This window comes from Mus caroli, unplaced genomic scaffold, assembly GCF_978045245.1.
Source record: "Mus caroli unplaced genomic scaffold, Mus_caroli_1 scaffold_8, whole genome shotgun sequence".
Classification (NCBI taxonomy): Eukaryota; Metazoa; Chordata; class Mammalia; order Rodentia; family Muridae; genus Mus; species Mus caroli.
The window spans coordinates 17,042,541-17,055,738 of record NW_028227263.1 but is presented as its reverse complement, the minus strand read 5'-3'; the positions used below and the strand labels follow the sequence as shown (position 1 = coordinate 17,055,738).

The following is a 13,198-nucleotide window of genomic DNA, read 5'->3' as shown; positions in this document are numbered from 1 at the left end:
CCAGAGGCAGGGCTTGTCCAAAAAGGTGGCTGGCAGCAGAGATGGCTCATTGGTTAAGAACACTTGTTCTTGCATAGGACACGGGTTTTACTCCCAGCACTTATATGGTGGCTCACAACCATCCAGAAGTCCAGTTCCAGGGGACCTAATGCCACAGGCCCCAGACATGTGTATGTTGCACAGACATACATGCAAGCTAAACACTCATATACATTTTTCAAAAGTGACCATGTGCTGGGGCTGAGCCTGACTTGGCCATAACAAGCAGTAAAAGCCGCATCTCTGATCCGAGAGAAGAGCACTGAGAAGGGCTGTGCCAGTGCACTAAGGGTGGTGAGAGAGGAGATGGTCAATGAAACGCAAAATAAGGAAGTGACCCTTTAAGCTCCTTCCTCCAATTACCCTCCCCCATGTAAAGATGTAACCCTGGCTGCACTGCCGAGAAAGATGGTCTCTGGCGCCATCTTGTGTCTGGGAGATGTAACTGCAGCAGCCTCTGCTGGCAGCCCTCACAGGCCCATGCTGCTCCTGACTGACTCTCCAGTTCTCCATGTAAGAGGACATGCCCCCACAGGCAGCCACAAGTTCTGCTCTCCAGATTAAGTCTCAGACCCTACTGGAGAGATGGGCACATGTCCACTGGCAGTGCCTCCTATTCCATTTCCAGGGTTTCAGTGTTCTGCCGAGAATTTTTAAAGCACACACCAGCAATTACTTTGTTGATGTACCTCAAAAACAAAAACTTCCATGAGGTCAGAGAAGCTATTTCAGGAGAAGTGGGCCAAGATCCTATTGCAGAGTCTATGAATGAAGTGACATGTTTAAAGACGGAGCAGGCTTTACTATAGAGAATGTCCATCGACAGACAGACAGACAGGCATTCAGATCATACACCTCGGTTAGTTACCATCTAAGAAACCGACCAGAGAAAAACACAGCACCGCAGGGGCAAATATGAAGCAGAAATGAAAACCAAGGGGTCTCCTATTAATTTAGACACTCGAGAGCCTGGCAAAATGCAAAACAGCGTCCGTTTTACAACCATCTCCTAATGATTATCCAACAAGTCTTCCTCAGCTAATGTCAGAAATCAGTGAAAGCCCCGTCCAATGAGAAAGTGGCTCAGTCCTCGCTCGGGACTCTCGCAGGGCCTGAAGTACACACGCAACAGGCTGTTTAGAAGATCTGGCTTCATTTTCTTAAGTCCCAAGTGGCCAAAATTTTTACTAATCAGAGGAAGTCCCCTGTACCTGAGATTCTAACACAAATGTGCATTCCAGATGCTTCCAAATAGCAACTGACACTGCGACATGGAGATGGGCCACTTCATTACCTCAGCTGAAGGAATTGGACTCATATAATGTAAAGCTTATTTAGACCTCGGGTGTAATATGCACCCAAAGGAACAAACTGGCATAGACTGGAAGTGTAATTCTAAGGGAGTCACTGCCGTTGCATTAATTTTTAAAGTGCATTTAAATGATGTCAATTGACAGGTCTTGTCCCTTGTAAATGAGACCCACAAGAAACACAGAGTTAGTACTCAAGGTGAGTGGAAAATAACTGGGTCTGTCTTGCTCATAAGCTTTCACACTGCTATCTTACTGCTGGAACAAGATGTTGGATGATCCGATAGAGGTGCTCCGTGAAGGTACTGTTCTGCGGGCAACCGCTCAGGTTAACTGTAAATTTTCCTAGTGGAAGTACATCTCTTCTTGTATACCTGGGAGAAGGGAGAACACAACACCAAGGGTGAGACACTGAGACACCATCACTACACAGTTTGCAGAAGCAGAGAGAGTTGGCTCAGCAGTTAGAGCACTTGGCTGCTCTTCCAGACCTCAGAATAGCTCACTACCGTGTGTAACTTCAGTTCTAGGGAGAAGATACCCTTTTCTGGCTTCCACAGGCACTGTGCACACAGATATGCAGACAAAACAGTCACACAGATAAACTAAAAATAAACTTTTTTTTAAAGAACATTTTTATCTATCAGAATGGCAGTATGGGTAGAGCATCTTATCTAAAAGGCTGAGACTTGAAGTGCTTCACACTTTACAGCATTTGCAGACATCACTGGAGAGGTGTGCCTGACATAAGCTGGTGGTTACTGCCTTATAGGCTGACCTCAACAGTTTGACTATGGCTCAGGCACTGCAGACCTCCCAGAATTCCAGGTTTTTCCATCAGGGATGTCTAGTCAAGCAACTACAGAGTGTTGATGGGAACCCAAGAATTGCATACTATCTTAGATGCCACCGGGGGGAAAGAAGAGTACAATGGAAAGATGCGTAGTGTAAGAGCATTTACTTAAAAAAAAAAAAAAAAGAAAGAAAAAAAGTGCAAAACCCTAGCATTTTGGGAAATGGTTACAGTGTTGCCCTGGTTTATAATAAAAGACCGCCTGGTCACTAGAAAGTTTATGAAGGAGGCTGAGTATGATGGCTTTCCCTTAATCCCAGCACCCAGGAAACAGAAGCTGAAGGATCTCGATGGAGTACCAGGCCAGTCTGGTCTACATAGAACATTCTGGGCCAGGGCCACATAGCGATACACTATCTCAAAAAAGAAAGAAAAAAGGATTATGATAAGTCAACTAAATATTAAATGTAAAAAGCAGGTAAGATGTGGGCTTCAATCACAACTGATTGGACCACAGTACTAAACACAACACATGGACATAAACCAAAGAATATGCTCAAGTATTAAATGGGAAGAAACTGTTTCATGTGAGAGCAGGCAGTTTTCTTCCTGTTCCTTCTTTTAAAAGAAAGAACCACAAACCTGCCAGGGAGTAGTGGTACACACCTTTAATCTCAGCACTCAGGAGGCAGAGGCAGGTGAATCTCTGAGTTCAGGGAAAGCCTGGTTTACAGAGTGAGCTCCAAGATAGCCAGGGATACAGTGAAACCCTGTCTCAAACAAAACAAAACAAAACAAAACAAAACAAAACAAAACAAAACAAAACAAAACCAACAAAAACTGAACCCCAAACCAAACTGAAAACCTAATATGGTGGAGTCAAAGGCTGAGGCACTAGCTGGGTGGTAGTGGTGTGCACCTTCAATTTCAGGTCTTAGGAGGCAGAGGCAGGAGGAGCTCTGTGAATTCGAGGTTAGCCTGGTATACACAGCTACATGACAACCAATGCCAAACAAAGAAACCCTGTCTCAAAAAAAAAAAAAATAAATAAATAAATAAAAAACCAAACCAAAAAAGGGCGTCAATATACAAATTAATGTACACAGACAGACTTCATTGTCTTTATAAGCAGAGCCTAGAGAAGTACACATACATACATACATACATACATGTAAACAAACAAACAGGGGTCTAGGAATGAGACTCAGAGATACATTCAAAGTATACACAAGATCCTGGGTTTAATCTACATTACCACAAAATAAAACATAAAATGAATACAGAAAAAAGAACAGCTTATCTTACTGGTCAGGCACGTTCTGTCTGGAGGACAGAAACACAATGCTTTGTGACACTAAGTAAAGTGGAGAAAGGAATCTGTGCTGAGTGCAACATTTGTAAAAGTCCCCTTGAAGATAAAGCCGCTCTACTAAGCCACACAGACATCACAGCTGTTCCCCTCTTCATCCCACACCCCAATTCCCAGGAAGAGCGCAGACTTACACTGTAGAGATGAGATGCAATATAAGATATTCAGCAGCCAAACTATCTCCCAAGAGCGCGTGAGTGAGGAATCCAAGCAGCTCTGCTCTGACTGGAGACAACTCAGACATGAAATTGGACACAACTGCAGAAGGAAGGAATGGCAAATGAGAGTGTCAGGCCAGCCCTGCACTAGCATTTTATACAAGAGCAGGAAGGAGCACTGCGGTTCTGGAGACAACAAATGATGCCCATATTAGGGTGGGGCAAGATGGCTCTGAGGGTAAAGGTACTTGCCACCAAGTCTGATGACCTAAGCTTGACCCCCAGGCCCCACACAGCAGCAGCAGAGGTGAGTCTTCTACGTTCTTTTACCTGCACATGTGTGCCCTGACACATGCATAGTCTACTCTTTCCCACAAGTAAATGTTATTTTTTTTTTTTAATTAAAAAGTGATATAGCCGGGCAGTGGTGGTACACACCTTTAATCCCAGCACTTGGGAGGCAGAGGCAGGCGGATTTCTGAGTTCAAGGCCAGCCTGGTCTACAGAGTGAGTTCCAGGACAGCCAGGGCTACACAGAGAAACCCTGTCTCAGTGATATAAATGTGAGAACAAAGACAACTTGTACCCTTCACTGTTGTTTAGGTCTCACCTCAGTGACAGGAATTAGAAGAGGAAATGGGGCAAAGCCACAGACAGACATGACACAGACAGACAGACAGACATGACTGGAAAACTCTCTGCTGAGCAGGGACTGCAGCCCACGCACATGAGGGCCCACACTTACACTGACAGCTTCTGCTCTCCTCCTTGTTAAGGCAAGTGGGTAACAACGGATTGATGTGCTGCAACTTCTGGGCTAAAATTACATGAATTCTTGGCACTAGTGAAGCGGGTGGGCTGTGCACTCTCTGCTCTTCGGCCATGTCTGTGCACTCCATGGGGTCCAGCAGTGCAGAGGCATCTCTGGGGAGAGAGGGGCATGTTGTGAAAATAACATGCGCTCTGTAGACACTCAGAATCCTGCCTGAGGGATTCTCCATCCTCCAATGGACACAGTCCCTCACTCTAAAGGGCTTTATCACTCACGTCTGCCAGGTCAACGCACAGTGCACTGGGTTACTCTACTGCCCAAGACGGAGGTGTCTGACTTCCTGCCACGGCCAGTGCCGGGTACATGACAGAGGATGTCATTCACGAGACCACTTCAAAGCGGATGCTCCTTGCATTCTCAGCACCTAACAACATTGGGATCTTTTTCTCCAAAGTCCACATGTCTTTATTATTTAGTGTGGAGACCACACACTTTTATCTTGCTAATGGTCTTTGCTAAATTTTATTCTGATGGTATACTCCACTTCTCTTGAAAGTGTGAACAAGTGATTAGAACAGTGTGAACATTCAGGCTTGCTAATCAACTCAAACATGATACTCACTCTGGAGTCACTGAACAAATGACCAATATGTGTAAAGTCTTCAACTCTACTTCACACAAAGGCCCACACTATACCAACTGTTAGATCTCATGACAAGTTTACAAATCCACTCCAAATCTGCCCCAGTCTGGGTCCTTCCCCTCTGAACCAAGAGGCCTCAGTAATCAAGTAATTTACAAGGAAAGCTATTGATTGTGGTGGCACACACCTTTAACATCCTAGCATTAGGGAGGCAGAGGCCAGACTGGTCTACACAGTGAATTCCAGGTTAGCCATGGCTTGAAACAAGAAAATATTTGCCAATATTTTTGTGTTATTGTTGTTTCCTTTTCCTTCCTTTCCTTCTTTTTCTTCCTCTTCCTCCTCCTCTGCAAGCCCCCCCCCCCCCCTTGCAGGGTCTCACCATGCAGTCCTGACTATCCTAGAATTCACTATGTAGACTCAGGCTGGCCTTGAACTCAGAGGTCTGCCTGCCTATGCCTCTAAGTATGAAAATGATTAAGTTCTTGCTATGTAGAAAGCCGATGGTCATGTGGTGTCCAATAAGTCTGCTGCAGGTGTGCTTGTAACAGTCCTTCCTTCCCTTTGGCAAAAGGAAAGATAGAACAAGGTCTATGTTATCATGTCTCGTTAGGTAATTTAAAAAAGAGTCTAAAAACATACAAATATACTATCCCTTATTGCAGCAAAAAAAGGGTGGTGATGAATATACACGTAGGTAGTTAGCTATGTATAATACAGGAGGCAGCCAGAGACTAGGAGGCTGGTTCCCAGCAGGGAGAGACCAAAAGAACTGTGGAACAACAAAGGCATTCTTGGGCACTTCTGGGATAGCATAGTCCTGCTTCTGAAGGGATGCAGAAAGCCTGGGCAGTGAAATGTAACCCCACAAATGATCCTACATGAAACGAATACCAGAATCAAAAGGGGCCACTGTGGAGTGCAGCACTGAATGCAAAGCTCACTGTAAAACAACGGAGTACTGGATGCTGGTGTACACCTGTAATCCTAGCACTCTGCAGGCAGAGGCAAGGAGGCTGACAGAAGTTCAAGGCCAGCCTGATGTACGAAAAAAGAAAACAAAGACATTGGGCACACACAGAGCTTCTAATGCTAAGGCTCTTTAACTACAGGAAGAGGAAATGAGGAGAGCTTGTGCTGAAGGAGTGTGAACTCAGGCCTTTGTTGAGAGGTCTTCCTCCATTTCGTAGCCCAGTCTGGTCTACAACTCAGTTCTTTCTGACTCAACCTTCTAAGCGCTGAGATTACGTGTGTGCACATCACAGGAATTCACAGGTCCTTATGGGAAATATAGAAACGCAGTTTCAAATTTTAATATGGGGGATGTAGGAAGGAGGGAGGAAGGATCCTTATCTATTATAGTACACAAAACTCAACTCCAAATGAATCAAGGAGGGAATACTCTTGAACTTAGGTGCTCTGGAAAAGACTTTCTGTGCAGGGCCCCATAGGAGGCATTGAGACCTGACAAATGGGATCGCAGAAGTCCTGAGAGAATGGAAGGAGTGCCTTCACGAGCTTTTCGGACTGGGGTTTTCTTCTTTGTCTTTCACAGCCTAGCCACGAGATGAACACGTGCTTCCCACGTCCCCCTATGAGATGCTACCTCCATATGGAGCAAAAGGACGCAGCGCACGTGACGGGAAGCTCTGCAGCCGTGAGGCACACACTGACTCTCCCTGTGAGTGGATGATCTTCTCAGGTATAAGGACAGTATACTGACAGTCACCTTGCTCTGCCATCATTAGGATCCAAAAATGAACCAATCTATTATCAGTTAGTATTTACTCTTGACTTAAATAAAATCCCTCACCAGAAGAAAATGAAAAACTAGGCATTAATAAGCTGGTACATACAACGTCCAAGTTGCTTAATGTGACAGAAAATAAATACTGAAAATCATGAGGTCAGCTTAGGGACCTTGAGTTTGCTCATGGTGGCCCCTACTAGCTAAGTCTGGGAAAATCTGAGTCTCAAACAATACAGCAATCTTGATTGATGTGCACCGCTCTCCACAAACAGCAGTAATGACAGGCACATGGGGCACGGGTGGTGGGCGGCAACTGGTAAGTGTGAAGCAGGAAGGGAAGCTCTTTGTAATGATCTGCCGCTGTTCTAAAGTTAAATCCAATGAGAAAGCAACAGACTCACCTTTCCTCACTGTTCAGTGCGCTCAGGACAGGATCCACAGAGAGCACACCGTACAACTCAAGGACGTCATTGACTTTGAAGCAATCCCAATCTTCGTAGACCTGACGAGAACACAAAACCAGGTTAACCCTGAATGGCATACCAAGAGCAACTATGTCCTTGCTAGTCAGACAACTCAGTCAGCAAGCATGTGAACAGCCACACTCCCACAGGGACTGGCTAAACCAGAGCCCAGTATATCTACAGGGTCTACCTGGCTGGCCTGATACTTCCTGTGTGGCCCACATTGACCTTGGACTCAAAGTACTCCTCTGGCCTCTGCTTCCCAAGTGCTAGGACTGATGGTACAAGACACTAACATCAGTTTACCTTGTTTTTCTTGCACCAGAGTCGCGCTACTGTAGCTCAGGCTAGCCTTGGAGTCTTAACCTTCCTATCTCAGGCTCTGAAATGGTGTGGTTATGGGCATATGATGCCACATTCAATATATTATTTTAAAAACAATCGAGAATTGGGTTTTGGAAAGAAATATAAAACAGCAGAAACAAAACATGAAGTTAGAAATGACATAGAAAGGAGGTAGACATGAAGTTAAAAGCTGTCCCACTTCTGAATGTGACCTTTCCCCTCTGACTTTGTGAAACAGGGTGTGTGCTCTAGTTTTATGTCAACTCGAGACAAGTCAAAATCATCAGTCAAGAGGGAGCCACAAGTGAAAAAATTTCTCCTTAAAGCAGGGCTGTAGGCAAGTTTGTAGAGCATTTTCTTAATTAGTGATTGATGTAGGAAGGCCCAGCCTATTGTGGGTAGGGCCATCCCTGGGCTGGTGAATCTAGGTTTGACTTATCAAAGGAGACTGAGCAAGCCTTGAGGAGCAAGGCAGTAAGCAGCATCCCTCTGCATCAGCTTCTTGCCTCCAGGTTCCTGCCCCACTTAAGTTCTCATCCCACCTTCCTTTGCTGATGAACTAATATCAAAGTGTAAGCTAAATAAGCCCTTTCCACCTCACCTTGCTTTTGGTCATGGTGTTTCATCAAAGCAATAATAACCCTGATTAAGACACAGGGTCTCACTATGTGGCTCAGGAGAGGTTTGAACTCTCCACCCTTCTGCTTCTGTCCTGAGCACTTGGATCTCAGGCATATGCCACCACACTAAGCTCCCGACTGGCCAATTCTTTAAGAACGTTGTTACCAAAATAAGGAGCCCTAAAAGATAGTTGCAGCCCAACCATTGGAATGCCAAGTATGCTATTCACAATGCAAAGGAACTTGCAAGTGTGCAAAAGGACCCTGAGGTGGTGATACCCCTGAATGATCGAAGTGGGGATCAGTGTCAAAGACAGAGCCTTTTTTGATGGAAATGTGACTATAAAAAAATATGGTCAGAAAAATGCAGTACTGCTGTTTTCAAGATGAAGAAGCCACAAGCCAAGGAATGCAGGCAGCCTCTTAAAGCTAAATGAGGCAAAAGACCAAATAAACCCTATCCTGTCCTCCTTACCGTTCTTCTAGAGCCTCTGGAAGCCTCCAGATACCCTGATTTTATACAGTTCTCATGTCAGACTTATGGCCTAAGCCTGTAACATAACTTATTTTGTTGTAAATAGCTAAGTCTGGAATGATTTGTTATTGTGGCAAAAGACAATGCAGGCAAATGCTGATGCTTTTCTAAGGCTTTCTTTCTGAGACAGTAACATCTGTGGATAGAGCTAGGGAAGGCTGTACCTTAACAAGGCAGGCAGGACCCTTTTCTCCTGGCAGAGGAAAGTTCAGATCAAATGGGGAAGAGAGGTTCAAGGTGTTCAGCTGCTGTCCAGAGGAAGCTTCAGTTTCTAAGCGTTTTGGCTCTCCGCACCAGTGAAGGCCCCTGAGGCCTCCTAGATTAAACAGTATTGCATGCAGTCACTTCTTCTTCTTCTTCTTTTTTTTTTTTTTTTAAGTTTTTAGAGACAGGGTTTCTCTGTGTAGCCCTGGCTGTCCTGGAACTCACTCTGTAGACCAGGCTGGCCTCGAACTCAGAAATCCGCCTGTCTCTGCCTCCCAAGTGCTGGGATTAAAGGCGTGCACCACCACGCCCGGCTTTTTCTTTTTTCTTTCATTTTCTTTTAGTGCATACAGTCACTTCTAAGCCCAAAGAAAAGAACATTCCAAAAGAGCTTTTCAAGTTTGACATAAATCATGTTTATGAGGTTGAAAATGCCAATGTCCAGTTAATAATATTGTTTGACTTATACCAGAACAAAGATAGATATACACCTAAAATACTGAATTCCTTCCTTAGGTCATCTCTTGCCTTCCTTAGTATTAGGACCTCAGATGTTAAGTCATGATGCCTAACACATGGAAGTACTTTTAAAAGTTAATTTCATCCTATCTAGCTATGACACTTATGAACCAAATCAACGGTCAGGACAATATAATAACCCTAAAGATTCCGTAGTGGCACACACACCTTAGTAATAAACAATAATTCTCTAATTGGACTTAAGGCTCACTCAACAAGAGGAAGGCAATGCCTGGTCCTGGAAACACAGCTAACTACCCAGTGCTAGTGACGTCATGGCCACTGGAGGAGGATCTATAGCCACTAATTTACTAACAGCATCATCCCTAACAACAATCTTTGAGTTGTCCTTACACCCACAGACATGTGTAGTCTCAGCCTTCACCTAGGAAACATCTCTTTGCAACAGATGAGGAAACTGGAGAAAACCACACCCAATCAATCTGGACCTGAGCCTGGCGTGGTGGTGGCCCCTCTAATCCCAGCACTCAGGAAGCACAGGCAGGTGGCCAGCCTGGACGACAAAGTGAAAAAATCAGCTGTACTCAAGGAAAGAAATTACAAATTCATCCTGCAGTTTTACTACATTTTTTCCTTTGCTATTTCCAGCCTTGCAAAGTTCAACAGAAAAGAAATACCATAATTCCAAAAAAAAAAGCAAGACAGGATAGTTTCAGGTAAGTCATTTTAGGGTAAAGTGTGACTTATCTGCTTCTCATTGTTCAGGAGTCAGGGCAACAATCATCAATTACGGAGACAGAAACAGATCTTTTTTTCCAGACGACCACTTGAGACTGAACACATCCACGTGAGCAGCTTTCAAGGAGCACTCACCGTGAAACGCCCAGTTGCTGGCGTTAGACCAGAGGCCCATATACTCAAGGCCAAGGTTCTACCACTGAGCTTCAACCCGACCAACACCATCCAGTCAGGTCCCAGATCCAGAACAGGCCTAGAAACAAACCTAAGGTCAGGAGGAGGCCGAGAGTGTACACTACCTGCTTGCCGGGCGCCTGAATGTTGCTCCTTCTGTTTACTGGGCTGTAGGTCCATATCTTCATCATCCTCATAGCTCCTCTTGTGCCTGCTGGGAGTATAGGAGGTCGAGGGGCTGACTCGAGCTTGGTTTGCATTGACATAGGCGTTAAATGAAAGGTTAAGAAGAAAACCACCTTGAACCAAACCATCCTAAATTAGGCTAATTATAGGGCTATAAAGAGCACCAATCTGACCATTCAGTTAAGAGGATGTATTTTTTTTAAGATTTATTTAAATTTTATGCTTATGAATGTTTTGCCTAGAAATATGTTTGTGTACCACATGCATGCATTACCCTTGGAGGCCAGAAGACAGTGTCAGATTCCCTAGACCTGGAACTGCAGACCATTTTGAGCAGCTGTGTGGATACTGGAAACTAAACCTAGGTTCTCTGCAACAGCAGCCAGTGTCTTAATAGCTGAGCTGTCTCTTTAGCTCCTACAATATTTTGGAAGAAGGCTAAACATCCAGTTTTGGTCATTGTCTTAATTTGGGTTTTATTGCAGTGAAGAAACACTGTGACCAAAGCAACAAGGCAAATATTTAATTGGGGCTGGCTGCTGGCTTACAGTTAGGGGGTTCAGTCCATTATCATCAAGGCAGGAAGCATGGCAGTAACCAGGCAGACATGGTATTAGAGAAGGACCTGAGAGTTCTATGTCTTAATCCAAAGGCAGAAGACTATTCCACACTGGGCATAACTTGAGCACGGCAGATCTCAAAGCCTTCCCCAACAGTGACATTCTTCTTCCAACAAGACCACACTACCCCAACAGGACCATACTTCCTACTTGTGCCACTCCCTATGAACCAACCATTCAAACACACGAGTCTATGGGGGCCATACCCGTTCAAATCACAACTATGAAAGTAAGAGGTTGTATTGCATGTCCCACCTCAATAAAACAGCACAGATGAAGCAAATGTCTGTAGGCGCACGGAGGATGAGGTTACGATCCTTGAATAAGGAGACATAACCCAAGGAAAACCTCCAGATCCTTTTGGTTACAGGAGGACCCTGTAAACTGTAGCAAATCTGAATAGACTATCTCTTGTTGATTTCAACTAAAGCAAAATGACAAAGCCTACATAGCTTAGGGTTAGAGGAAGCTGCAAGTGGTAGAGGATATCTAGAAGAAACAGCCAGAGGTAGACAGAGGGTAGCATCTCAAACTCTCTCATTCCCGCTGGCCTAGCAGAGAACTGCGCATGTAAGCACACACGGACTGGAAGACATCCCAGGCATTCAGAGCTAAACACAGTCCATTTTGTTATTTAGGGGCCATTCCTTGGGGAACAGGAGTAATTAAATACAATATTGATAAATTTTCAAACCACTCCTTGATAAGAACAACCTGATCCAACATACCAACTGCCAAAGCCAAATTTAACCCTTCTGAAGACAGGAAATTCCATTTTCTACTCCAGTGTTGCTTTTCAGCAGTTAATAAGACAGTCGAGTGGAGAAACAGAAAAACTGACCTATTATCAGACTTAAAAATCAAACAAACAAACCCGGAGATAACAGACTCTGGAATTAGTGGGCGATTCACAATAATAAAGGACAGAGCTGGAGATGTGGCTAGCATGCAGGAAGCCCCGAGTTAATCCCTGGCAGCATAAACCCGGTGTGGTGGCCTATGCCTGCAATCCCAGCACTCTGGAGGTGGAGGTAGGATGATCGAAATTCAAGCCAAACTCAAACACAGCCCAGGCGAGGCTACACTGTCTCAAAAACAGAAAGAGGTCGAGGAAAGAGCTGAGCAGTACTCACAGAGAAAGAGAAATACTGAAAGAACCAGATGGACAACTAGATCTGAAAATAAAAGATGGAAAACAAGGGAAGCAACAAAACCCCACACTATCTCTCTGACCCTGCCCCAGTCCCAATCTCACACACACACACACACACACACACACACACACACACACACGGGGGTGGGGTGGGGATAAATAGATTAGGGATGGAGAAAAGAAACTCAGTGAAATTGAACACAGGTCAGCACTAACCATTCAACTAAAGCAAAATGAGGGGGAAACAAGGAGGGGAAACTCAAAGCAGGAAACTGCCCAGCCTCGCTTCGAAGGGCTCGTGCCCAACTTCTAGCAACAGGATTAAAAAAACAAGCAAGAAACAGGAAAGCAAAAATGAGCACAGTTTAGGCTACCAAAAGAAAAGATCAACTTGTGTTATAATTATGTGTGACATTCCAAAACAGGGCTGGGAAGACAGCTCAGTCAATAACGTGCTTGCCTCCCAAGAGCCTGCATCAACAAATAGCAAATCCCAGCGGGGCACACACGCACTCACCCAGTTCAGTCTGTTTTACATACTGAAACTGGGACAGAAACAAATATTTAAAGAAATGATTAAAATTGTTTCTGAAAAATATCCACAACTAGAAGGTTCAACAAAACCCAATTAAGAAAAGTACATTTTAAAAGAAAAGGGTAGGGGACACTCCTAAACCCAGGGACACCATAGTAAAAGGCTGGAAGCAAAAGAGAAAGAATATTTTAGAGGTATAAAGAAGAGTACAAAAGACATCTTATATAAGAGGAATAAGAGTGATAGCTAACCTTTCACCAAAGAAGAATGGAGGCAGAGACAATGGCACTGTATCATTACCACACGAGCA

At 44.4% G+C, this 13,198-nt stretch overlaps 1 protein-coding gene across 1 annotated transcript in view; it reads right to left on the bottom strand.

Moving 5' to 3' along the window:
• The window catches only part of Mcmbp (minichromosome maintenance complex binding protein), a 40,672-nt gene that overhangs the window by 7,473 nt on the left and 20,001 nt on the right, over positions 1–13,198 (bottom strand). Inside the window, exons 6-11 of the mRNA XM_021168361.2 lie at positions 10,520–10,664; positions 8,963–9,114; positions 7,236–7,336; positions 4,415–4,593; positions 3,646–3,769; positions 1,606–1,723 (exon numbers count right to left, since the gene is read on the bottom strand). Of these exons, the coding sequence (XP_021024020.1) occupies positions 1,606–1,723; positions 3,646–3,769; positions 4,415–4,593; positions 7,236–7,336; positions 8,963–9,114; positions 10,520–10,664 (819 nt within the window). The remainder of the gene's footprint in view (positions 1–1,605; positions 1,724–3,645; positions 3,770–4,414; positions 4,594–7,235; positions 7,337–8,962; positions 9,115–10,519; positions 10,665–13,198) is intronic.